Raw genomic sequence first — 23,687 nt, 5'->3', positions numbered from 1 at the left:
CTCAGTCACCTGCATGACCCACAGAGGGGGTCATTTAATCCCTCTTGTCCTCAGTTACCTCATTAGTAAATGAAGATGATAAAAATGCTTTCCTCATCTCTCTATTGGGAGGACAAATGAAATTGAGCACATAAAGACCTGTGAGAGAGGCCTAGATTGGAGAAGTATTGTGTGTATATAGATAATCCGCTCCCCTCCCCCCACCTCCCTAAAGACATCGGATCCCAGGACTGGGGAGGGGAGGGGGTAGCAGATGGACTCCCTGAGAGAAACATCCTGTGCCCCTCTCCTGCTGGCACCCCCAAGCCCCATGCAGGGGAGAGGCGAGTGCCCTGCGGTACACAGCCTAAGACAAGCTTCTCCAGGAACGATACTGCTAAATTCTTTGCAGGGTTAATCAGGTCCGCGAGTACAGTCTGTAGCTGCTCTCCATCCTCCTTCCCGAAGTGGCTCGGGTTGGACAGCATCTTCCTTGAGTTGAGGGTCTTGGGTGCACCGGGCTGAGGCCAGGCCAGACGGGGGCGCCGAACGGCAGCTAGGCTCGAGCTTCCGAGGGCGCCCACGGGAAGCAGGTGCTCCTCCCTCTCCGCACCGCCCAGAGCCTTAGAACTTGGGGAGCCGTCCCAGCGGAACCGCGGCGCTTCGCTTTGACCGTTGCGCTCCACCTGTCTCCAGCCGGCTGCCAGGCAACAGCGCTTGGCCGAGCAGCTCTACCGTCCCTGCCTCCCCTCCGGCGCAGGCGGGCGCTGGATCCCGGGCTGATCCAGGCCGGGTTTTGCGGCGGAGTCCGAGATCGCTGATTTCTCATCGGTTGCCCGCGGCAGCGGTCGGCGGCGGGAGATCATGGTGCTGGGCGAACTGTGGGCCGCGCTCTCCGGAGTCTCCGGGGCCGCCCTGGCCTGCTGCTTCGTGGCGGCGGCCTTGGCCCTGCGCTGGTCCAGTCGCCGGACAGCGAGGGCTTCGGCGGTCCGAGCGCGACGGAGGCAGAAAGCGGCCCTGGACACCATGGACAAGGCGGCGCAGCGCTTCCGGCTCCAGGTGACAGCCGGGGTTGGAATCGGTGTGGAGGGGGAGGGCTCGGGGTGGCAGCAGCGCTTTGAGCCGCCCGGGCGGGCGGAGGGACGGGCGGCCGGCAGCTCAGGTGTGTGGGCAGCGCAGGTTTGTAACTTTCTGACACCCCTCTCGCCATCATGCATTCCGTACTCTTTTCTGAGCCAGGTGGGGCCTAGGGGAGGAATGGAAACGAAAGGGACAGGGCAGGTCGTCGAAGGCTGTCGCCTCACTGGGTCCAAGAGGAGCTTTGCTGTGTGCCAGATAATCTCAAGAACATGGACTTACTAGGAGGCTTAAACTGCAAGATGAGAACCAATAGGATGCTTGGGTTTAGGACTTTGGAATCATAAAGTAATTGATGGTCAAGGGATTTCTGAGAGCTTACAGTTCAAATTCATTGAGGATGCTCAGAGGGAGCTGGGGAGGGACTTGCGCAAGTCCCCAGGGAGTTACCGGCTGAGGTGGACTCCTGCCACCTGGCTGTGGAGTCGGATGGGTTATAAGTTCCTTTCATGGATAGGTTTAGTTCCAGCCCTTCCCTGGGTGACCTGTCAACAAGCTTCTTTCCCTCTGGATCAGCTCAGTGTGTGTATGGGGGTGAGGGAAGCGGCCTGGAAGAAGAGGCTTTCCACTAGGTGTATGACACACTGGACTCAGTTCCAAGTCAAAATACCAAGCTCAGTTCCTATGTGCTGCGAGAGAGACGACTTGCCCCAAGGGGTGTTGGGTGGAATCTGGGTGGGACAAGATGAGGCAGGAGCTAGAACTAGAACCTAGATGCCTGGTGGAACCATCCAGCCTCATTCCAATGGAGAGGAGCAGGGAAGAAAGATTAGGAAGGGAGACCCGGGCCTTGGATGCCAGGCCCTGGCTGTGGCCTTGATTGCTTTGCGGTTTTAGCTGGATATACTGTATGAATTTACACCATACCATTCCTGGACCAGGAAAATGTCTTATTTATTTATTGAAATAAGAACATATCTGGTTCTAGCCTTTACTCATTGACATGGCACACAATCAGTGAAAGTACACAATCATTTCATTTTTAGGTACTCAATCCAAACTGGCCACTTTCCCTACCTACTTGAGCAAAGCTTCATCACTGTCTGATCCTTCTTCTCTGGCAGAGCTCCCTGGTGCCCTGCTCAGGGATCTTTGCAGTGATGCCAGGCCAGCCTAGAGAACCTCGGCAGCTCCGGAGACGCCAAGTTCTGTGCAGCTAGCTAGCTGAGTTCTGCCGGCTCCAAGGAATGTGTGGGGGCAGCTGCAGGAATCTGCCCACAGTTTCTGCCTACATAACTCTCCTTTTGGTTGCAAGGAACACACCAGCTGGCAGGGGTGTGGGGTAGTAGAAGGGTGAGTTTTCCCTCACTTCAGCTCCAATCATCAGCACCTGGATCCAAGCATCCAGTTTCCTTCTGGAGCAACAGCCTTTCTTTATTTTTAAGAACTGGGGAAAAAAAAAAAAAAAAAGGCTGTCTGAGGAGGCCTTACAAATAGCTGTGAAAAGAAAGGAAGCGATAAGGAAAGATATAAGCATCTGAATGGAGAGTTCCAAAGACTAGCAAGGAGAGATAAGAAAGCCTTCCTCAGCAATCAATGCAAAGAAATAGAGGAAAAGAACAGAATGGGAAAGACTAGAGATCTCTTCAAGAAAATTAGAGATACCAAGGGAACATTTCATGCAAAGATGGGCTCGATAAAGGACAGAAATGGTATGGACCTAACAGAAGCAGAAGATATTAAGAGGTGGCAAGAATACACAGAAGAACTGTACAAAAAAGATCTTCACGACCCAAACAATCACGATGGTGTGATCACTCACATAGAGCCAGACATCCTGGAATGTGAAGTCAAGTGGGCCTTAGAAAGCATCACTACGAACAAAGCTACTGGAGGTGATGGAATTCCAGTTGAGCTATTTCAAATCCTGAAAGATGATGCTGTGAAAGTGCTGCACTCAATATGCCAGCAAATTTGGAAAACTCAGCAGTGGTCACAGGACTGGAAAAGGTCAGTTTTCATTCCAATCCCAAAGAAAGGCAATGCCAAAGAATGCTCAAACTACCGCACAATTGCACTCATCTCACATGCTAGTAAAGTAATGCTTACAATTCTCCAAGCCAGGCTTCAGGAATACGTGAACCATGAACTTCCAGATGTTCAAGTTGGTTTTAGAAAAGACAGAGGAACCAGAGATCAAATTGCCAACATCCGCTGGATCATGGAAAAAGGAAGAAAATTCCAGAAAAACATCTATTTCTGCTTTATTGACTATGCCAGAGCCTTTGACTGTGTGGATCACAATAAACTGTAGAAAATTCTGAAAGAGATGGGAATACCAGACCAGCTGACCTGCCTCTTGAGAAATCTGTACGCAGGTCAGGAAGCAACAGTTAGAACTGGACTGGTTCCAAATAGCAAAAGGAGTACGTCAAGGCTGTATATTGTCACCCTGCTTATTTAATTTCTATGCAGAGTACATCATGAGAAACGCTGGGCTGGAGGAAGTACAAGCTGGAATCAAGATTGCCAGGAGAAATATCAATAACCTCAGATATGCAGATGATACCACCCTTATGGCAGAAAATGAAGAACTAAAGAGCCTCTTGATGAAAGTGAAAGAGGAGAGTGAAAAAGCTGGCTTAAAACTCAACATTCAGAAAACTAAGATCATGGCATCTGGTCCTATCACTTCATGGCAATTAGATGGGGAAACAGTGGAAACAGGGGCTGACTTTATTTTTCTGGGCTCCAAAATCACTGCAGATGGTGACTGCAGCCATGAAATTAAAAGATGCTTACTCCTTGGAAGGAAAGTTATGACCAACCTAGACAGCATATTAAAAAGCAGAGACATTACTTTGCCAACAAAAGTCCATCTAGTCAAGGCTATGGTTTTTCCAGTGGTCATGTATGGATGTGAGAGTTGGACTATAAAGAAAGCTGAGTGCCGAAGAATTGATGCTTTTGAACTGTGGTGTTGGAGAAGACTCTTGAGAGTCCCTTGAACTGCAAGAAGATCCAACCAGTCCATCCTAAAGGAGGTCAGTCTTGGGTGTTCATTGGAAGGACTGATGTTGAAGCTGAAACTCCAATACTTTGGCCACCTGATGTGAAGAGCTGACTAATTGGAAAAGACCCTGATGCTGGGAAAGATTGAGGGCAGGAGGAGAAGGGGACGGAGGATGAGATGGCTGGATGGCATCACTGACTCGATGGACATGGGTTTGGGTGGACTCCAGGAGTTGGTGATGGACAGGGAGGCCTGGCATGCTGCGGTTCATGGGATCGCAAAGAGTCAGACATGACTAAGAGACTGAACTGAACTGAACTGAACTTCCATGGTAGATTTCCTAAAAGAAATCAATCCTGAATATTCATTGGAAGGACTGATGCTAAAGCTGAAGCTCCAGTACTTTGGCCACCTCATGCGAAGAGCTGACTCATTGGAAAAGACCTGATGCTGGGAAAGATTGAAGGCAAAAGGAGAATGGGGTGGGGATCAGAGGAAGAGATGGTTAGATAGCATCATGGACTCAATGGATATGAATTTAAGCAAACTCCAGGAGATAGTGAGGGACACAGGAACCTGGCGTGCTGCAGTCTGCGAGGTTGCAAGGAGCAGGACATGACTTAGTGACTGAACAACAGCACAACAGTAACTTCCAGGGCAGGTTTTGGCCTTGAAATACCAAAAGCTGTTTAAACACCCTCTGTGGGTCAGAGCCTGACCTCAGAACACCAAAGCTTGGCTCTTCCAGATGAGTACATAGGGAAATTCCCTTTTGGTTTTCCGATGACTGGAAGAAGAAAGAACTAGTTCAGCGGTCTTGTTTTGAGCAGTCAGCGCAGGGGTTGAGGTCTTGAAGACAATAGCTTTGGGATCAGTAAGAGGTGAACAGTTTGTGTACTTAGTTACTCAGTCATGTCCAGCTCTTTTTTGACCCATGGTCTGTATACCCACCAGAATCCCCTGTCCGTGGATTCTCCAGGCAAGAACACTGGAGTGGGTTACCATTTCCTCCTCCAGGGCATCTTCCCAACCCAGGGACCGAACCCTGTGTCTCCTGCACTGCAGGCAGATTCTTAACCCACTGAGCCATTGGGGAAGGTGGGCGGTTTAGCTGAGCTCACACATAACCTTAGGGAGAAGCCCCTCCTCCATCCCACCCCTAAGGCTCTTTCTGCTTGGTGATGGAGCTGCTGGGGGTTTTGAGGCTGTTTCAACAGTCTTTCTTCTGGGGCTTTCTCAGCCCAGCCCCACACTGAGAAGGGGGCCTTGAGGTCAGGAGGGCCCTGGGTGAATACAGCAGCCTGTGGTACAGCTCCTGCCTGATAGACTGCAGAGAAGTGAGTTGGGACCCAGATACGTCCTGTGTCCCAAGGTGCTGCTGGAGGAGGGGAGGTCCCAAGCGCCTCCTGAACATCACAAAATGGTTCATCTCTTTTGGGACTCTAGAGCAACTTTAGAGTGGAGTATGCTTTTCATATGCCCTGTTGACCATGTGAGGCTTAATCTGTAACATGCGTTTGCCCATTTGCTTCCACCTTACTGCCTGAATGAATTGTTTTATTTTTGACCGTGCTGGGTCGTCGTTGCCGCGCGGGCTTTTCTCCAGCTGTGTGAGCTGGGGTTACTCCCTGCTTTTGGCATGCAGGCTTCCCATTGCTGTGCCTTCTCTTGTTGACAAACATGAGCTTTAGGGTGCGTGGACTTCTATAGTTATGGTTCTTGGGCTCTAGAGCACAGGCTCAGTAGTTGTGGCACATGGGCTTAGCTGCTACACTGCGTGTGGGGTCTTCCTGGACCAGGGATTGAACCCTTATCTCCTGCAGCCACCTGGGAAGCCCCCTAAGTAAGTTTTAATGTCCTTTCTAGACTGAAGTGAGGGACTTCCATTGATAGACTGTGACGACTGGGAGAGCCATCCCACTTGCCCACACCTCGGCGCCTCTGCACCTCTGGTTTTAACCTGAATGCCCTTCCTGCACAGACCTTACAAGCCCCTTTGTCAAAATCCCACTGGATTACAAATGCCTCTCCCTTCAACTGGATCTGACCTGTAGTTCCACCTCCTGGCATCTCCAAGACCAACTTGAAGCTGATTTCAAAACAAGTCAGTAAATGAATGAAAGAACAGTATGGTTTTTGTTTCAGTCAATGTCAGTGGTCACATGATTGAGTGGAATGTATATCTTGAAATAGAACAGAAGTGATTAAAAAAAAATAACAACAATAAACCATAAAGTGAAGTTGTTCAGTCATGTCCGACTCTTTGCAACCCCGTGGACTGTAATTTATCAGGCTCATCTGTCCATGGGATTTTCCAGGCAATAGTCCTGGAGTGGATTGCCATTTCCTTCTCCAGCGGATCTTCCCGACCCAGGGATCAAACCCAGGTCTCCCGCATTGTAGACAGACGCTTTACCGTCTGAGCCACCAGGGAACCATGAATAAAAAAAAAACAACTTGGAGGACCATCTAGGGTATCTGAAATTAGGACAGTAGGTGGTTCAGGAGAAAAACAGGTTGAGGAGGGGCAGTGATTCAATGATAGCTGTAATATCCTATGCTTGGAAAAAAAGGCATACAGATGGCCACATGCTTGGTGAGATCTTATTTGTATGCTTTCCTGCATTCTCCATATAAATTTTGATTTCCTGCATGTTCTTAGATTGGCCTCCTGGACATGCAGACTTACTCTAGTGTCTTGTGAAAGAGAAAATGTCTCAGCTGCCTGATAACTAGTTGAAGACTTAAAAATAGCTGTTAGCAACAGTGTCATCAACTGTCAACACAGAAGAGCAGAGAAAAGAATGAACATTTGTGCTGAGAATTGAGAGGAGCTCACCGACAGCTTCTAGCTGAGATGCACAGGGCCTCTGTGGACACCCTGGGTGAGGTGGGGAATGGTGATGATCAGGCTCCTGGTGGTCATTACCCCAGTGTGGTGGGCTTTCTGGTGATTTTTACTTTCTTCCACAAACTGGTAGGCCGTTTTTCATTTTTTACAATGAGCACATATTTATATAATCGGAAAAAAATCTTGCTATTTTCATTGTGAGTGGAGAAACGCAAGGCATAGAACTGTGTATATAGTATGATCCTTCTGTCCAAAAATAGAATATATATAAACAACTATATACATTGTGGGTTCTTCACAAACACTTTTTTTTCCCCTTTGAGGGTTCATCAGAAACTTAACTATGGTTTCCTTTTCAGAAGAGGGACTTGTCAGGGTGGTCCTAGAGGTGGGGGGAGTGTTTCCTTTCCATTTTGCATATCTTAAAAAAAAAGTCATCAGGGGTTGTCTGGGCTTCCCTGATGGCTCAGATTGTAAAGAATCTTCCTGCAGTACAGAGACCTGGATTCAATCCCTGGGTCGGGAAGATCCCCTAGAGAAAGGCATGACTACCCACCCTAGTATTCTTGCCTGAAGAATCCCATAGACAGAGAAGCCTGGCGGGCTACAGTCCATGGGGCCACAGTCAGACATGACTGAAGTGAGTTAGCACACAGGGGTTATCTAATATGTTGGGGGTAGATCATGGATCCATTTTTTTTTCTCCTTGTAGCTCCTTGTATCATTAAAAAAAGAAAACAAAAAAGAATCCCAAGTAAGTGTTGTATCCCTTTAGAAATCTGGGGAAGCGGTAGCGTATTCCTGATATTGAGGCTGGATTTCAAAGGCTATGTGGTGGGTGTGTGCAATGGGTGTTCAGCTTTGGGCGTGAGGTGGGAGTGAGTGGGCTGTGTCACACTGAGGGGGCACAGAGGGTTCTGACAGGACTTCAGCTTAGAAACATCTCCTGGACCTTGTGGTGGGAGGCAACCTGAAGGGGACAGGCAAGGCGAGGTCATCGTTGTGCTGTGTAGTCTGGTGACAAAGCTTGGGCAGAGAAGCCAGCTAGGTGGCCTCTGTGTGACCCAGTAGAGAAAGGGTCGGCAGTGGCAAGGGTCTCAGTAGAGGAGACAGAGAGGTGGCCATTTTCCAGAGCTACTTAGGGGCGTGGTGACCGATTAGATGTGGGTGGAAGCAGGGGGAGCTGAGGACAGATGGCAGCGTCCTTCCTTGTGTGAAGAGGAGCTGGTGGAAAGGAGATAGGAGGCAGCGAGCTCAGGGGAAGGACACAGGAACAGAGGGAACAAAGGGAATGGCCCAGTGAGCGGCTCTGAGCTCAGTTGGGTCAGGCGAAGGACGATTTGGAGGCTGAAGATGATCTAGAGGCCATGTGATAGGTGTAGGGCCTGGAGTGGAAGCCAAGAGGAGGCATGACTTCTCCCAGCATCAGAGAGGGAAGAGCAGGTGCCCAGGGGAACCTCCAGGAGCCTTTGCCTCTTCCTGTGTCTGGCTCCTTCTTGTGCTTCAGGTCATAGCTGAAACAATGTCTCCACCTGCCCAGCACATCTGAGTCAGTCTGCTGTTCTTTCTGTCACAGACTCTGTTTACTTCCTTTCTCACGCTTATTGTGATCTGCCATCATTTATTAACTTTCTTTCTTTTTTTTTATTTAAAAATTTATTTTATTTTAAAAACCTTGGCTCTGCTGGGTCTCCGTTGCGGCATGCCAGCTTTCTCTAATTGCCGTGTGCAGGCTTCTCTTGTTGTGGAGCATAGGCTCTAGAGGAGGGGTCCCCAGCCCCTACCAGCCAGTAGCAGTCCGTGGTGGGTTGGGAGCCAGCTGCACGGCAGGAGGTGAGCTCTGGGGCAGGTGACTGAAACTTCATGCGCTACTCCCCATTGCTCGCATTATTGATGAACACCCCCCCACCCCCATACCTCCTTCCCTCCCCTCCTGCCTGTGGAAAAATTGTCTTCCTTGAAACCGGTCCCCGGTGCCAAAAAGGCTGGGGACTGCTAGTGCAGAGCATGCAGGCTTAGTAGTTGCCTGCAGCATGTGGGATCTTAGTTCCCCAACCAGGGATGGAACCTACATCCCCTGCACTAGAAGGCGGATTCTTAACCACTGGAGCACCAGGGATGTCCCTTGTGTTACTAAAATTTCTTTTCTTCTCTTTCAAATTATTTTTCTCAATTAATCTGTTTTCTTGAAGGTAAGCTCTAGAGCAGGGACTTGTCTGTCTAGGCTGCCTCTAAATCCATAGCCCTAACATAGTGCTCGACACAGAGTAGGTGCTCAGAACATGTGTGTTGACTGGCTGAACGAGTGGATGATAGAGCAGCGTAGAGGAGGGAGGGAACCCTGGGAAAGGGGTATGCCTGTGCCCAGGAGGAGTCTGAAGTCAGCCCTGTGAATGCCTCCGTGAGACTCGGAGCAGAATGAAGAGTCCAGTGTTTGTTGTATTGGGCAACGAGGAAGTCCCCGGTGAGTTTGGCAAGAGCAGAGGAGGGTAGAGGTGAGATGTGGTGGCTGAACTCAGATGCTCTCCTAATTAACCCAAAGGCCTTGAGGGGGAAGCCACGGGAGTCTGCAGGCAGGGGCTTTGATCCCAGAGACTCTGGAGGCCTCTGAGTCCTGGCAGTGGGCATCTGACCAACGTCCCTCCTCCTTCGGAGAGCTCTTCCCTGACCACCCTCTCTACCTGTGTGCTGCCCACTCAGTACATCCATGTTATTTTCTTTGTTTCTGGCTATCTAAAATTCTTATTTGTTTACTTATAAATGACCCGTGTGTGTTAGGTGCTCAGTTGTGTCCAACTCTTTGTAACCCTATAGACTGTAGCCCCCCAGGCTCTGTCCATGGGATTCTCCAAGCAAGAATACTGTAGTGGGTTGCCATTTCCTTTTCCAGGGGATCTTCCTGACCCAGGGATTGAAGCCAGGTCTCCTGCATTGCAGGCAGATTCTTTATCACTGAGCCACCAAATTATCTCCTCACTCCCAACTCTGCACCTTGTTGGGAGGTGACTTTCTTGTTCACTGCTGTATCCCCATGTCTAGCATGGTCCTTGGTACAGAGTAGATGCCTAATATATATGTTTATGGAATGAATGGAAAAAACCTCTCTCTTCGATATGGCTCTAGCTTCAACCCCAGCCACCTAGGACAGGGTTTTCTTCTTTCTCCTCCCCTGTCAAAGGGTTGAGTAGTTAGGTGCAGGTGGACAGCCAGTGGGCAGCTTGTGCTGAATGGGCAGAGAACTATAGTTTATCTGTAAGTCCTAATCAAGGCACTTCCCCTCTGTGAACATCAGTTTCTTTAAGCTGTGCAATGGGAATGGTGGTAACATTTAATCCAAACAGAGCACATCAACAAGGTGTGTGGCCACATTCAGCAACCACTGTGCTAAGCTGCTTCAGTCTTGTCCAACTCTCAGCAATGCTATGGACTGTAGCCTGCCAGGCTCCTCTGTCCATGGGATTCCCCAGACAAGAATACCGGAGTGGGTTGCCATACCCTTCTCCAGAGACTCTTCCCCACCCAGGGGCTGAACCCTTGTCTCATACGTCTCCTGCATTGGCAGGTGGGTTCTTTACCACTATTGCCATCTGGGAATGATTTTCATGATGGTCTAATACTCAGCCTGGGCGTGGCCTCTCCCTGGGCCCCCCTTGAGTGAGCTTCTGGAAGAGATAGATCTGTACTGTCCACAGGTGGCAAGGGCCTGCCCAGGCTGGAGCACATTTGTGATGTCAGAGCCACAGGTGGGCATGTCTGTTATGGGCTGGCATGTGACAGTGAGCACGTGCTTGGTAGGTGTTGGGACTTGGGGGCATGGGCCATAGGTGTCTGCTGCAGGCACATGGGGCCTGAGGGGAGTAGGGGACTGATCCGAGGTGTCTCCCCAGAACCCTGACCTGGACTCGGAGGCGCTGCTGGCCCTGCCCCTGCCTCAACTGGTACAGAAGTTACACAGTGGGGACCTGTCTCCTGAGGCTGTGCTCTTCACCTACATGGGAAAGGTAAGGCCAGGGAGTGACCCCGCTGCTTCCTCCCCTCTCTGTGCAAGGCTGTGGGAAAACCTGGCTAGAGGGCCATGGTGGGAGCACAGTACCAAGTGCTGCTAGGGAGAGAGGGAGGGAGCCAGAGCTGTGTGTGTGTATGAGAGAGAGAGAGAGAGAGAGAGAGAGAGAGAGAGAGAGAGAAAGGAGGCTCTGTGTGTGTGCATGTGCTGGGGACACTGAGCATGCTGTCCTACCTAGAAACCTGGCTTTTAGCCCAGACTTCCCTCCCTACTCCGCCCCCACCCCACCAGTCACCGAGTCTGGTCTGTTCCCTCTTAGACTCCCTCTAGACCATCCTGTCTCCCCTGTTACCCTGCTCTTCCGCCAGCCTCCCTCCAGGACCAAGCCCCAGTCTCAAGCACCAGTCTCCTGGCCAGCTGCCCTCTCAGCATTCCAGCGTTCTCTCTGGTCAAGGATTCCGGGGCTTGGGGCGTCGGCAGCTCAGCTGCTGGAAGCTACCTGGCCCTCAGAGCCTGCCGTGCTCTGGGGTTCCCTTTACCTGAAAGGCTCTTCTCCCTCCTCTTGCCCTGCTCAGTGTAACAGGCTCCCCTGAGTCTCCAGGGCCCAGAGAGGAGTCACGTCTTCCAGGAAGCCTCCCATAACCCTCCTCCCCTCCCAGTCTGGATTAGGGTTTCCTCTTCAGTGTTCACTTACTAACAGCACATTTCTCATCACTGTAGGGCTTGCCTTGTCTTTCTCTTTCCCAAGGCACATATGTGGGCTTTTGGTGGACAGTCTTAGTTGTCTTTGTACCTTAGGGCCTAACACTGTGTCTTTTATATGTTGATAGTAAGTGCTTAAGAAATGTGTTTGAAACGAAATGAAGGAATAAATAGTGTTTTATGAAAATGACTTGTATGTGATATGATCTCTTGGAAGAGAGTCCGTGGCAGTGACTGTGACCCCTAAGCAGGTGGCCATGAGTGCCAGGGATGTGAGAGTGGTGTGAGCGACTGCAGCTGAGAGGGGGACAGAGAGGGACTGTGGAGGAAAGACTGGACACCCCTGGGCCGGGTGCATTGAAAGGACACAGTCTCAACAGATGGGGTTGCTTCTTTCGAATCCATGTCCCTGAAAAAGCTCCAGACCTTCAGAGGGAGCATCCACAGAGAGCATTCTGGCTACTGATTGGCCTCCTCTTTTCCTGCCCTGGGCAGCAGACCGATTTCACATACCTGAGTTGGTAATAGGGCCACACTCATGTTCCTATCAGTTGGTATCAGTCAGCCATTCCTCAGATTCAGGTGTTCCTGGGGAGGGGTGGAGGTTTCACCTGGGCAGGTGTGGGCCAGGCCTAGGGCAGAGGAGAGTGCTGGGTGCCAGGAAGCAGAAGCCTGGGTCTAGCCCTGCTCTGCACTGACTCCTGGTGCAACTCAACACGGGGATCTAGCCTCATTGGGCACCGGTATGGCTTGAAGGAGGAGGTGGGTGGGGTGGCCAAGGGTCACCCTCCCCCTAGCTCGGCCTCTGCAGGGCATCTGAGGTCAGTATCCTCAGATGTTCCTTTGAGTGTCCTGGTCCTCGGAGCACTCTCTCTCTGTCTGTCCTGGAGTTGAAGGTCAGAGACAGCCTGAGTAAGCCTGGGCCGCATGTCCCAGTGAGGCCAGTACTGGGCTTACTTACCCTCTGTGCTCCTGGCTCTGGGTCATGTTCATGGTTACCCTGTCACTGGGTATATATTTGAAAAGGCCAATCTTACACTATGTTAATTTTACCACAGTTGAAATAAAAAAAGAAGCCAGCCTCACTGTACTCTGTCGTATGTCCATTTCTCCCTCCCCCAGGCCTTGGAAGTCAACAAAGGGACTAACTGTGTGACCACCTACCTGGCAGACTGTGAGACTCAGCTGTGCAAGGTCCCAAGGCAGGGCCTGCTTTATGGTGTCCCCGTGAGCCTCAAGGAGTGCTTCAGCTATAAGGTGCGCCCTGCCCCACTGCCTGCCGGCCAGCTCTGGGCCCTGGGTCACCCTGGGTGCCCTGCCCCAGTGCCTGACAGTCAGCTCTGGGCCCTGGATCACCCTGGGCCCTCAGAGGAAGTCCTAGGCCCAAAGGCCTTGCGAGGGCACCGCAGGTGTGTCCTGCCTTGGCCTGCGGGGTGGTGGTGGGAGCAGACTCTGTGTGTTGAAGCCCCCTGGCTCATCACCCATGTCCCTCTCACCCTCCGTGCTTCCAGGGCCAGGACTCGACACTGGGCTTGAGCCTGAACCAGGGGGTGCCAGCGGAGGCTGACTGTGTGGTGGTGCAGGTGCTGAAGTTGCAGGGCGCCTTGCCCTTCGTGCACACCAATGTCCCCCAGTCCATGTTCAGGTTGGGTCCCAGGGCTGCAGGGCGGGGGGCAGGGGCACTGGTACCCACATGACAGGGGCTGATCCCTTCCCGCTTCCTCCAGCTTTGACTGCAGTAACCCCCTCTTTGGCCCGACCATGAACCCATGGAATTCTTCCAAGAGCCCAGGTGGCTCCTCAGGGGGCGAGGGGGCCCTCATTGCTGCTGGGGGCTCCCCACTGGGCTTAGGCACCGACATTGGAGGCAGCATCCGCTTTCCCTCAGCCTTCTGTGGCATCTGCGGCCTCAAACCCACGGGGAACCGCCTCAGGTAGGATGTAGGTGGCGGGTGGAGGCAGCCTCTGAGTCCTGCTGTGTGACCTTGGCCTAGCTTCCCACCTCTCTGGGCTCCAGGCAGGGATTCCCAGACTGGGGTTTTACTAGGAGGTAGTGTCACAGCACCACCAGCCCCTGGTTCCTAGTTTCCAAAGTGGTGAGAGAGTTGGGGGCTGCTGACTGGATGTGGGGTTGGGCAAGGGGTGGCCATTTCCCATTTCCAACATCTTGTGTTTCTTATCCAGCAAGAGTGGCCTGAAGGGCTGTGTCTATGGACAGGTAGCAGGTGAGGTCTGTGGTTCCCAATGCGCCCTGGAGGAGGGGGGTCTGCACCTTTGCCCCTGCCTCTCCTCGGGGCAGTGTTGGGCCTCCAGGCCATTCTAGGTCTGGGTTCCTACCTCCTATCTGCTCACACTCCAGGGCTCCGGCCCAACCCTTGTTTGGACCCAGCCCCGGAACCGCTCGGGGCTGCGTGATCTCTCTCTCCTCCCCTCCCTGCCCCACAGTACAGCTGGCAGTCGGCCCTATGGCCCGGGACGTGGAGAGCCTGGCGCTATGCCTGCGAGCACTGCTGTGTGAGGACATGTTCCGCTTGGACCCCACCGTGCCCCCCTTGCCCTTCAGGGAGGAGGTGAGCAGGGGTGGGGGTGGGCATGGGGATGGATTCGGGGCTCACTGGTGCTCCTGAGCCCTTGCAGGCAGGCCTGGGAGGCCCTGTCTCTTGAAAACCAGCCCCCGGGGGTCTAAGGACAGCACTAGCACCTCTGCCGGTGGTGGCACAGTGGTAAAGAATCCGCCTGCCAGTGCAGGAGATGCAGGAGGCATGGGTTCAATCCCTGGGTCGGGAAGATTCCCTGGAGAAGGAAATGGCAACCCACTCCAGTATCCTTGCCAGGATAATCCCGTGGACAGAGGAGTCTAGTGGGCTACAGTCATGGGATTGCAGAGTCGAACATGAGAGTGACCGAGCACAGCAGCACCTCTGCAAACAGCCACCAGATGGTGCCATTTCCCGCATTTGGAAATCCGGAGCCTTTCAAATTGGCTGGCTGGGAGTCAGAGCCCTGGGGCTGTCGCTGTGGAACAGGAGGGACCTTGAGGCTAAGAACAGCTTGAGAGAGAACTGAACCTGTCCCATGTTTGACAAGCCAGTAAACAGGAGCCTTTCTTAACAGCATTCATTTCTCCATCCCCAGCCTCCAGCAGAATGCTTGGCACAGAGGCTGAGTGAGTTAAGAACAGTTAAAAGCAGAGTGATCTCTCTCCCAGAGAAAGCTGGGATCTGTGGGCCAGGATCCGTCAGATACTGGCTCCCCCCAGATATCACCAAACAGCCTGTGGATCAGATAAGGCTGAGTGTATTACTGTCTGTGGTGAGGGAGGGCGCTGCCCACACAGAGCCTTAGTAGCATGGGGAAGGAGCACCAAGTTAGAATATTGACGTTAGTTTGTTGGTGGATATGCCAATGATAGCTCAGTTGGTAAAGAATCCGCCAGCAATGCGGGAGACCTGGGTTCAATCCCTGTGTTGGGACGATCCCCTGGAGAAGGGAAAGGCTACCCACTCCAGTGTCCTGGCCTGGAGAATTCCATGGAGTATATAGTCTATGGGGTCGCCAAGAGTCACACTCGACTGAGTCACTTTCACTTCATGTCAGTGTAGGGGGTTGGTTAGGACTGGGTCATAATGTAATTGGTTAGGACTGGTGGGTGCAGCGAGGTGAGGATTCTGAGGAGAGCAGTTCAAGGAGTCTTGGAGAGTAAACTGTTGTTAGGTGATCCTATTGAAGAGCTGACGGGTCTTTTAAGAATGACTAATAAAGTTATCTGTCCTTTACGAGCAACAGATTTCAGGAGTAGTCAAGCTAGAGAGTGCTATAGTGTGTGCTTAGCCACTCAATCGTGTCTGACTCTGCAGCCCCATGGGCTGTAGCCCTTGGGGCTCCTCTGTCCATGGGAATTCTGCAGGCAAGAATACTGGAGTGGGTTGCCATCCCCTCTTCCAGGAGGTATAGTAAAGCCATGTTTATGTAGACTGTGTAAGCTGTGTGATGTAAGTGCTGTTTCTCAGCAGTCTGGCATTACTCCCTACAGACCTCTTGCCTGGGAAGGGGTGAGGATCCCTGCGCAGCATGAGATCTGGGCTGGGGCGAGGGAGGGCAAGCTCCCACTCCTCAGTTGAGGAGATGTTCTAACTCTACCCAAGGGCCCCTTCCCAAGAGGGAGGAGAGGCAATGAGGCCCCTGTCCCAAGGTCTGGAACTATCTATTATGGGAGCCAGGACTTGCATCCTTGAAACAGGCTGTGGACGCCTGGGTTTCCACCCTGATGTTGCCACTCTACCCTGATGAGTGGCCTGGGGCAAGTCCCACCCCTGCTCAGGGCCTGTCTCTCTATCTAGACCTGAAGCCTGTGGAATCCTCCTTCTTGCTCTGTCCACCTGCAGAGTCACTGGGAAGGTGTTTTGTGAAGGGGTCAGACAAAGCAGGCGCTGGCCTCCCTGGCAGTCAGTTTTTGGGGGATCTAGGCAGCAGCCTCACAGCTGTGTCTGGGGCTGAGTAATGGCTCTGAGCTCTGGGAGCCCTGCTTCGGGCCACTGTCTCCTGACCTGACTCTGACTCGTGTGTGCTGCCCCCAGGTCTACAGGAGCTCTCAGCCCCTGCGTGTAGGGTATTATGAGACTGACGACTATACCATGCCCACGCCGGCCATGAAGCGGGCCCTGCTGGAGACCAAGCAGAGACTTGAGGTTGCTGGCCACACGGTATGCTAGGGGAGGGGGGAACCCACAGGTCCTGGCATTGCCCCTCCTACAGGGAAGCCTTCTAGGTACCCGTGGCTGCCACCCATCCCTGGCACCCTTGCACCCTGATCTGAGATTGAGGTCACAAATTTGATCCCTGGGGGACCAGTAAAAAGGGGCTGGTCTGAAGTATTGGGGTGCATGCTTGATGGTAACCTCACCTCTGAGCTGGGATGTGGGAGCTGCATGGAGTGGCCCTTCCTCGTCAACCACAAAGAGTGGTGCACAGCTGTCCAGGGGTTCTCAGGGCCCTGAGATGGCAGGCTTGGGGCCATTCACCTGAGACAGGCTTATATGTGGTTCTAGACTCCTCTCAGGATACGTATCTTATGGGGAGTTATCAGGGCCAACGAGGGTGCCTCTGTGGCTCCAGTGAGGGTGCCGTGAGGGCTGAGGGCTGCCTGGACAGTGTGTCTTAGGGGGTGGGGCCCAAGGGTTTCTAGGTCTGGGAACCTTACATGCCTCCATCTCTGCAGCTGGTTCCCTTCCTGCCGGGCAACATACCCCATGCTCTGGAGACCCTGGGCACGGGCGGACTGTTCAGTGACGGCGGAGCGACCTTCCTACAGAACTTGTGAGTGACTGGGTTTGGGGGTGGGTGGTGGGATCAGGACATGGGTAGATGCAGGGAGAGCAGGTGAGTGCTGTGTTCCTCCCTGGGACAGGACACTGGGGAAGATGGAGGACAGGCCTTGGCAGAACCTGAAGAAGGCCTGGAGCTTTCTGGGCAGGGACCTTACCATCCTTCTGGCTTCAAGCTGAGCCTAGAGCTGCCTTGTCAGGGAGACTTTGGAAAGGTGCCAGTGTGGCGGGAGGCAGGATTGAGCAGCCCTGGCCTGGCCCTGGGCTGAGTTGTGTAGGAAGTTGCTTATCTATTGGGGAAATTTGAGAAACAAGGGTGGAGTCAAGCAGGAGGGCAGGGGTGTAGACCTGCCGTTACTCCACACTCCTTGGATTTGTGCCACGTCTTCCGCCTTTGACCAGGATCTGTTTTCTTGTCTGAAAAGTCAGAAGATTGGACTACACCAGCTTTACGGGGCTTTGCAGAGCTCATATTTGAGAAGCTGGTCCCATGGGGATGTTTTCAGTTCTAAAGGCTGATGAGGGCAGGGCAGGTCTGTGAAGATGCCTCCTGGGGGCATCTTCAGGACTTCTGCCAGTAGCCAAGTATGGTTTGGGAGGCTTCCCTGGTAACTTAGCTGGTAAAGAATCTGCCTGCAATGCAGGAGACCCTGGTTCGATTCCTGGGTCGGGAAGATCCACTGGAGAAGGGATACCCACTCCAGTATTCTTGGGCTTCTCTGGTGCTCAACTGGTAAAGAATCCACCTGCAATGCGGGAGACCTGGGTTTTATCCCTGGGTTGAGAAAATCCCCTGGAGAACGGAACAGCTACCCACTCCACTATTCTGGCCTGGAGAATTCCATGGACTATTCCATGAGGTTGCAAAGAGTTGGACACGACTGAGCAACTTTCACTTCAGTGGAAAGGGCCACCCCTCAGTTTGGCCCTTGGGGTGAGGCTCCAGAGTCAGCTGCCTGAGACCTTTCCCTGAGATGGAGAGCAGAGATAGCCTCAGAGGCAAGGATTACTGTACCCACTCGGTATTACACCACTCGTGCCTCCAGGCTGGCATCAGCATCTGTGGGGGGATGCCCTCGGCAGTATCTTCAGGCCAGGGAGATGCTGTCCACAGTTCTTATTGCTCTGAGCTGAGTTTGCAATGGAGGGAGACAGGGAGCCCTGCCTTGGGGAGCTCCAGTGGGTATGGGTGGAGCCTAAGCATCCCAAAGGGTCTGCAGACATATGTCACATATTGGAAAGGAGAGGCTGGGATGAAGGGGCTGTGGCTACCAGAGTCTGGTGAGGAGGGAGGTAGAGTCACTGAGTGGAGGCTGGGGATGCCGCAGGTGGGGGTGAGCCAGGAGCCGCCTTGGGTGGATGCACCTGGACTGGACCCTTTGTCTCCCAGCAAAGGTGATTTCGTGGATCCCTGCTTGGGGGACTTGATCTCAATTCTGAGGCTGCCCGGATGGCTTAAAGGACTGCTGGCTTTCATGATGAAGCCTCTGGTGAGGGCACAAGGAGTGGAAGGGTGGGCACCACTGGGCTCTTCCCCCCTTCCCTTAGCCTCCTCTTCTCAGCCCCCACCCTATCTCTTTTCCTCCCCTCATGCTCTTCAATCTTCAGCCAACCTGCTTGCTGAGAGGAGTGCTGACCTGGGGCCTGCGGGGAGGGACAGAGGGAGGAGGCCTAGGTGGCTTGGCCTGAAGATTATTGCTACACCTGGCCTAAAGTCTAGTCACTGACAGTGTCTGTTCTTTTGCAGCTCCCAAGGTTATCAGCCTTTCTCAACAATATGAAGTCTCGGTAAGAGTTTTTCCCACGCCCAGATGCCTGTACAACTGTCCCCCTGACCTGGGTCCAAGTGCTTTCCAATGGGAAATGATGGGAGAAGTAGCTTTTGAGGCTGGAAGTGGTCTAAGCAGGGTGGCAACCTCTGTGGCCTTGGGCGGGGGGGCAGTCTTAAAGATGTCTTAGCAAGATACAGGATTGGAGAGTAAAGACCTGAAGGAGAGCAAGGTTGGGAGAGGATGAAGAGGAGGAGATTGCCCTGAGTGGACATGGGTGGAAAGGCCCAGAAAGGAGCTAGTAGGTGGCAAGGAGCGGGGGATATTGGGGACCCGTGAGAGGTGCTGGTCTTAGAGGCTGAACTGCACTGCGCCGGCTCCTGCCTGCCCCTTGGGGCCTCAAGCCAGAAAAGATGGGAGTAAATTGCCTGATTCTTGGGCCCTTACAACTTGTGGACTTGCCTTCTCTTTCATGTGCGTGTGCTAAGTTGCTTCAGTTGTGCCCAGCTCTTTGTGACTCAATGGACTGGAGCCCGCCAGGCTCCTCTGTCCAAGGGCTTCTCCAGGCAAGAATACTGGAGTGGGTTGCCATGCCCTCCTCCAGGGGATCTTGCCTACCGAGTGATTGAACCTGTGTCTCCTGTGGCTCCTACACTGCAGGTGGCTTCTTTACCGCTGAGCCACGGGGGAAGCCCATTCCTCTCTCACCACCAGGCATTGAGGACCTTGGGCGGCTCTGTGTCCTAAGAGTAGCTGAGGGTCTGGCCTAAGTCCCTCTTGGGGACTCCATGGGATATGAACTTAGGGATTAGAACTTCTGCCCTCCACTGCTTTCTTCTCAGAGTGCCCTGGAATTGAGAAGGGTCTGAGAAGGAAGGAAATCTGGGAGGTTTTGAGAGTAGGGGCCTGATGTTGCTAATCCCCATGGCTGTGATCATCATGGTCGGTGACTCCACTCCCTCTGTCCAGGTCAGCCGGAAAGCTCTGGGAACTGCATCATGAGATTGAGGTGAGGCCAGAGCCCCTGGACTAGAGTAGGGCGGGTAGGGGTGGGGCCGGACAGGGCATATGCTTCGGGGTCTCTTGGACACTGGTCCCTCTGGTCCCCTGGAGTGGCCCATCATCCCCTGCTCCCACTCCCTAGATTGGGCCATTTGGGGCCTGCTCTGTGACCCTCACTTGCCCGGAGGCCCATCCTAAGGGCCTGGGTCGGCCTGAGTGGGACTCCTGCCCTGGACACCTCTTTGCCACTCTGGTGCTGCTTGTAACCAACACTCGGTGGCCCCACCCTGGCAGGAAGAGTGGTCTCTGTGGTTCCGTGGAGCATCTGATGCCCCCTGAAAGCATTCCTGTCTGAGTATCCCGAGGTCCTCCATCCTATGTGGTTCAGTTCAGATCTGGGGCAGGCATGGGGCCAGTCACCCTGCCTCAGTGCCTGTACTGCAGAATCCATGTGATGGGTTGGGTCTGAGTGCTCACTGGGCGTGTGGGTGTCCTCCGCAGGTATACCGGCACTCCGTGATGGCCCAGTGGAGAGCCCTGGAGCTGGATGTGCTGCTCACCCCCATGCTGGGCCCTGCTCTGGACCTGAATGGCCCAGGCAAGGCCACAGGTGAGGCTGGCAGCCCCATCACATACCTCTCACCTGTCTCTTCTTTTCTGAGTTCCGCCCTGTGCCTGGTGGGGTTGCTGGACAGTAGGAGGAGAGGAACCCTGGGGGAGGACTCCACCCCCGATAGGCTCGCAGTCTGGTTGGCTGGAGAGTTGGGAGTCAGGTGGTATGCCTTGGGAGGGAATGAGCTCCTCGTCCTGAGCGATACTCAAGTTGGAGATCTTGTTACAGAGCCTATGGTTTTGGGAGGTGGTATTTGAAGTCCAGGTGGGATTTAGGTAAACCAAGAAAACAGCAATGAAGCTGCAGTGGGGGAAGCACAGGGCAAGCACTAGCGGGCCCTCCAGCCTGCCCTGAATCCAGGTTCCTGGGCTTTGTCCCTCTCACTCAAGTCTCAGCCCTAGGAGAGAACCCCTCCCTGCTGGTGGAGGCCAGTGCCATCTCTTAGGGTGGAAGATGGGGGCTCGGAGCGGACAGTCATCATGGAAGGTCGGCTGACCTGCTCCAGCCCCTTGTGCTGTGTCTCAGGGGCCGTCAGCTATACTCTGCTCTACAACTGCCTGGACTTCCCCGCGGGGGTGGTACCTGTCACCACGGTGACCGCCGAGGACGAGGCCCAGCTGCAGCTTTACAAGGGCTACTTTGGGGATATCTGGGACAAGATGCTGCGGAAGGCGAGTCTCTTCCCCTCGTCTCCCCCGCGGGACCCCTTCCTCTAGTGGAGAGGACAGTATAAGCAGGCACAGGCCTTGTCGGTCTTTCTTAACGCAGGACCCCTACAGACTGTGGGCGGGCCCTGCTGTGCTGCCCCTCCTCCCCAGCTGGGTCACTTCCTAGGTCTGGGTGGGGTCCTGCCTTGAGACCTCAGGTCCTGATGCCTGTGTCCCCTGCAGGTTGTGAGGAAGAGCGTGGGGCTGCCTGTGGCTGTGCAGTGCGTGGCTCTGCCCTGGCAGGAAGAGCTGTGTCTGCGGTTCATGCGGGAGGTGGAGCAACTGATGAACCCGGACAAGCAGCTCTCCTGACGGCCGCCCACCCGGCCCCCGAGGACCCGAGACCCGCCTGGAGCTGCATCCAGCCTGGTCAGGGCTGCGTTGCCGCCCCGCCAGGAAGTGTTCAGCCTGGGCTGAGGCTTCCGAGTCCCTCCTCTGTCACCCCCTACAAGAAGCCCAGACCCACTGAATCTGGACCTCACTTCCTCCCCAGGTCCGCTCTCTGTCCTGACTACCCCCCTCACCGTGGCAGCCAGAGGGCATGACATGATGACTAACAGTCAAGAACTGGTGTCTGGTGTGTGTGTGCTTTCTGGCGGTCACTTAGGGGCCCAGGGGTTGGATACCCGCCCTTCTAGAACCCAACTTCAGCCATGTCCATCTCCTGCTCCCAAACCTCCTCTAGTTCCTGTCACTCACAGCATGGACACAGGTTTTTCGGGGTGGCTCTTGCAGCCCCAGCTCTTCACCCTCACCCACTGTCTCCCTGTCCCCGCCTCCCAACCCTCAGACTAAGCCCTACTTTGTTAGACATTGTCTTCTCTCTCTCTTCCCCCTGTGCTCCTTCCCTCTGCTGAGGAGGCCCTTTCTGCTCCTCTACCATTAAATCCTTTGAGGCCCAGCTCAGATCCCTCTTTCTCCCTCTGAGCCCTGGAGTAGGGGGGCTGCTTCTGTCCAGTCAGCCCTGTGCGGTAGGCATCTGCAGGTGGGTCGCCTCACACACTGGCTTTCCTTGACGCAGGGGCGCTATTTCTACATCTTTGTCCTCAGCGGGCAGCACAGGGCTGGGCACAGGGCAGCAGGGAGTCTTTTGGGGAGAGCAGCCCACAGGCCTGGGGAGGCAAGCCCAAGACAAGATGATCTGGCAGAGAGTGCTTGCAGGACCAGTCAAGGACTGGATGTTATGGGAAGGCTTCCTGAAGGAGGAGAACCTGTGTTGCCTAGAGACTGAGGTTCCCAGAGGCTGAGGGAGGGGACGAGGACATCCCAAGGAGAGGGAAAAATATGCCCGAAAACTAGGACGAGTTTGGTAGATGGAAGCATTGTGCTTCCAGGAGGAGCAGCAGAGAGGTAGGCGGGGGTCAGATCAAGGGGGTTTGGGGGGCCAGTTCAGGTACTTGAATCCAGTCTCCAGGGCAGTGGGGTGCTCTTGAAAGATCACCCAGGTGTGCTGAGGAGAGTAGACTGGAATGGCAGAGCCTGGAGAGGGTAATGAGGCTGTTCCATGATCCTAGTGTGAGGAAGGGGGCCTGAGGCCTGAGCTAGGGCAGTGGTTTGGGGTGCAAGTGAGCTGTCTGGGCCTGTGTTGCTTGATGGGCGGCGGGTAGCTCATCTGGGCCCCTCTGGGGGCCGCTTGGGCCCACAAGCAGAGTTTCCTCATGCCTCCCTGGCTCCAGCCCTAACTCGCCTACTTGCTGTTGAAGATGTGTCTGGCCTGAGCCCTCGGGCTCAGGTGGCCCCTGGCTCCCACCTGACTAATGTCAGATTCTTTCCAGGACAAGTGCTTTCCCAAGGCTTCCTTCTCTGCCCGGATTTTCCTGCTTCTCCAGATGTGTCTTCCCCTCCACATCATGTGCCCAGTGGCACCTGTACTTTCTGTCAATAGTAACCCGGCCTCGGTTGGGGCAAGTCTCAGGGCAGACATGCGCCTCCCTGGGAGCTGACTAGAGGGCCTAATCCACACAGATACCTAGATTGGGATGACCAAGAAGCTGCTGCTCTTTGCCCTGATTTCTCATCTGATGCTACTGTCATTTTGGCTCATATATTTCCATGAAGTCAACTCAGCATCTGCCTCAGCTTCCTGCCCCATTTCTATCTTTGGTTAATGATAGCTTTGGGCTTTCAGACCTCACTTTCATTCTTTCCAGCCAATAATTCCAATCAATAACTGGGTTACTGATTCCCCACTTGAATCCCAGCATGGCCATGCCCAGCTCTGTGCTTAGTGGTGCTGAAGCTCCTCCAAGCCTGTCTGTCATCTCTGAGAGGCTCTGGGGCCTGTGTGGGTGGCAGATTTTGGCACAAGCATGTTGGCTCGATTATTATCAGGGATGAGGGAAAGTTCGACAAAGGGGCCAAGTGCTGCCAAGGGCAGACGTGGTCAGTGAGGAAGCAAGTGCCCATTGCATTCCACCCCCACAGCTACACTCTGGTCCAAGCCTCCTGCCCCTCACCTGGACACCAATGACCAAACTGGGGTCCCTGCTTCCTTCCCCACCTGTCCAACCAATCCATTTTCCATACAGCAGCCAGAGTGATCCCATAAAAGTGCATATTAGATTGAGTCACCTCTCTCCCTAAGACCTTGCATGGCTTCCCAATCAACCGAGACAAAAATCTAGTCTCTTCAAGTTCTTTGAGGTCC

General features: G+C 53.7%; 1 protein-coding gene across 1 annotated transcript; it reads left to right on the top strand.

Moving 5' to 3' along the window:
- The first annotated feature begins 843 nt into the window (after positions 1-843).
- Positions 844-21,352, top strand: FAAH (fatty acid amide hydrolase). Its single transcript, XM_052637634.1, has 15 exons — positions 844-1,038; positions 10,808-10,921; positions 12,748-12,882; positions 13,137-13,270; positions 13,353-13,559; positions 13,810-13,850; positions 14,071-14,195; positions 16,203-16,328; positions 16,844-16,941; positions 18,340-18,439; positions 18,697-18,737; positions 19,688-19,727; positions 20,222-20,330; positions 20,859-21,004; positions 21,224-21,352. The coding sequence occupies exons 1-15, from the start codon at positions 844-846 to the stop codon at positions 21,350-21,352; spliced, it is 1,740 nt and encodes a 579-aa protein (XP_052493594.1).
- Positions 21,353-23,687: the final 2,335 nt, after the last annotated feature.

This window comes from Budorcas taxicolor, chromosome 3 (assembly GCF_023091745.1).
Source record: "Budorcas taxicolor isolate Tak-1 chromosome 3, Takin1.1, whole genome shotgun sequence".
Classification (NCBI taxonomy): Eukaryota; Metazoa; Chordata; class Mammalia; order Artiodactyla; family Bovidae; genus Budorcas; species Budorcas taxicolor.
The sequence above is the reverse complement of the archived record's forward strand: the minus strand, read 5'-3'. Positions and strand labels throughout refer to the sequence as shown.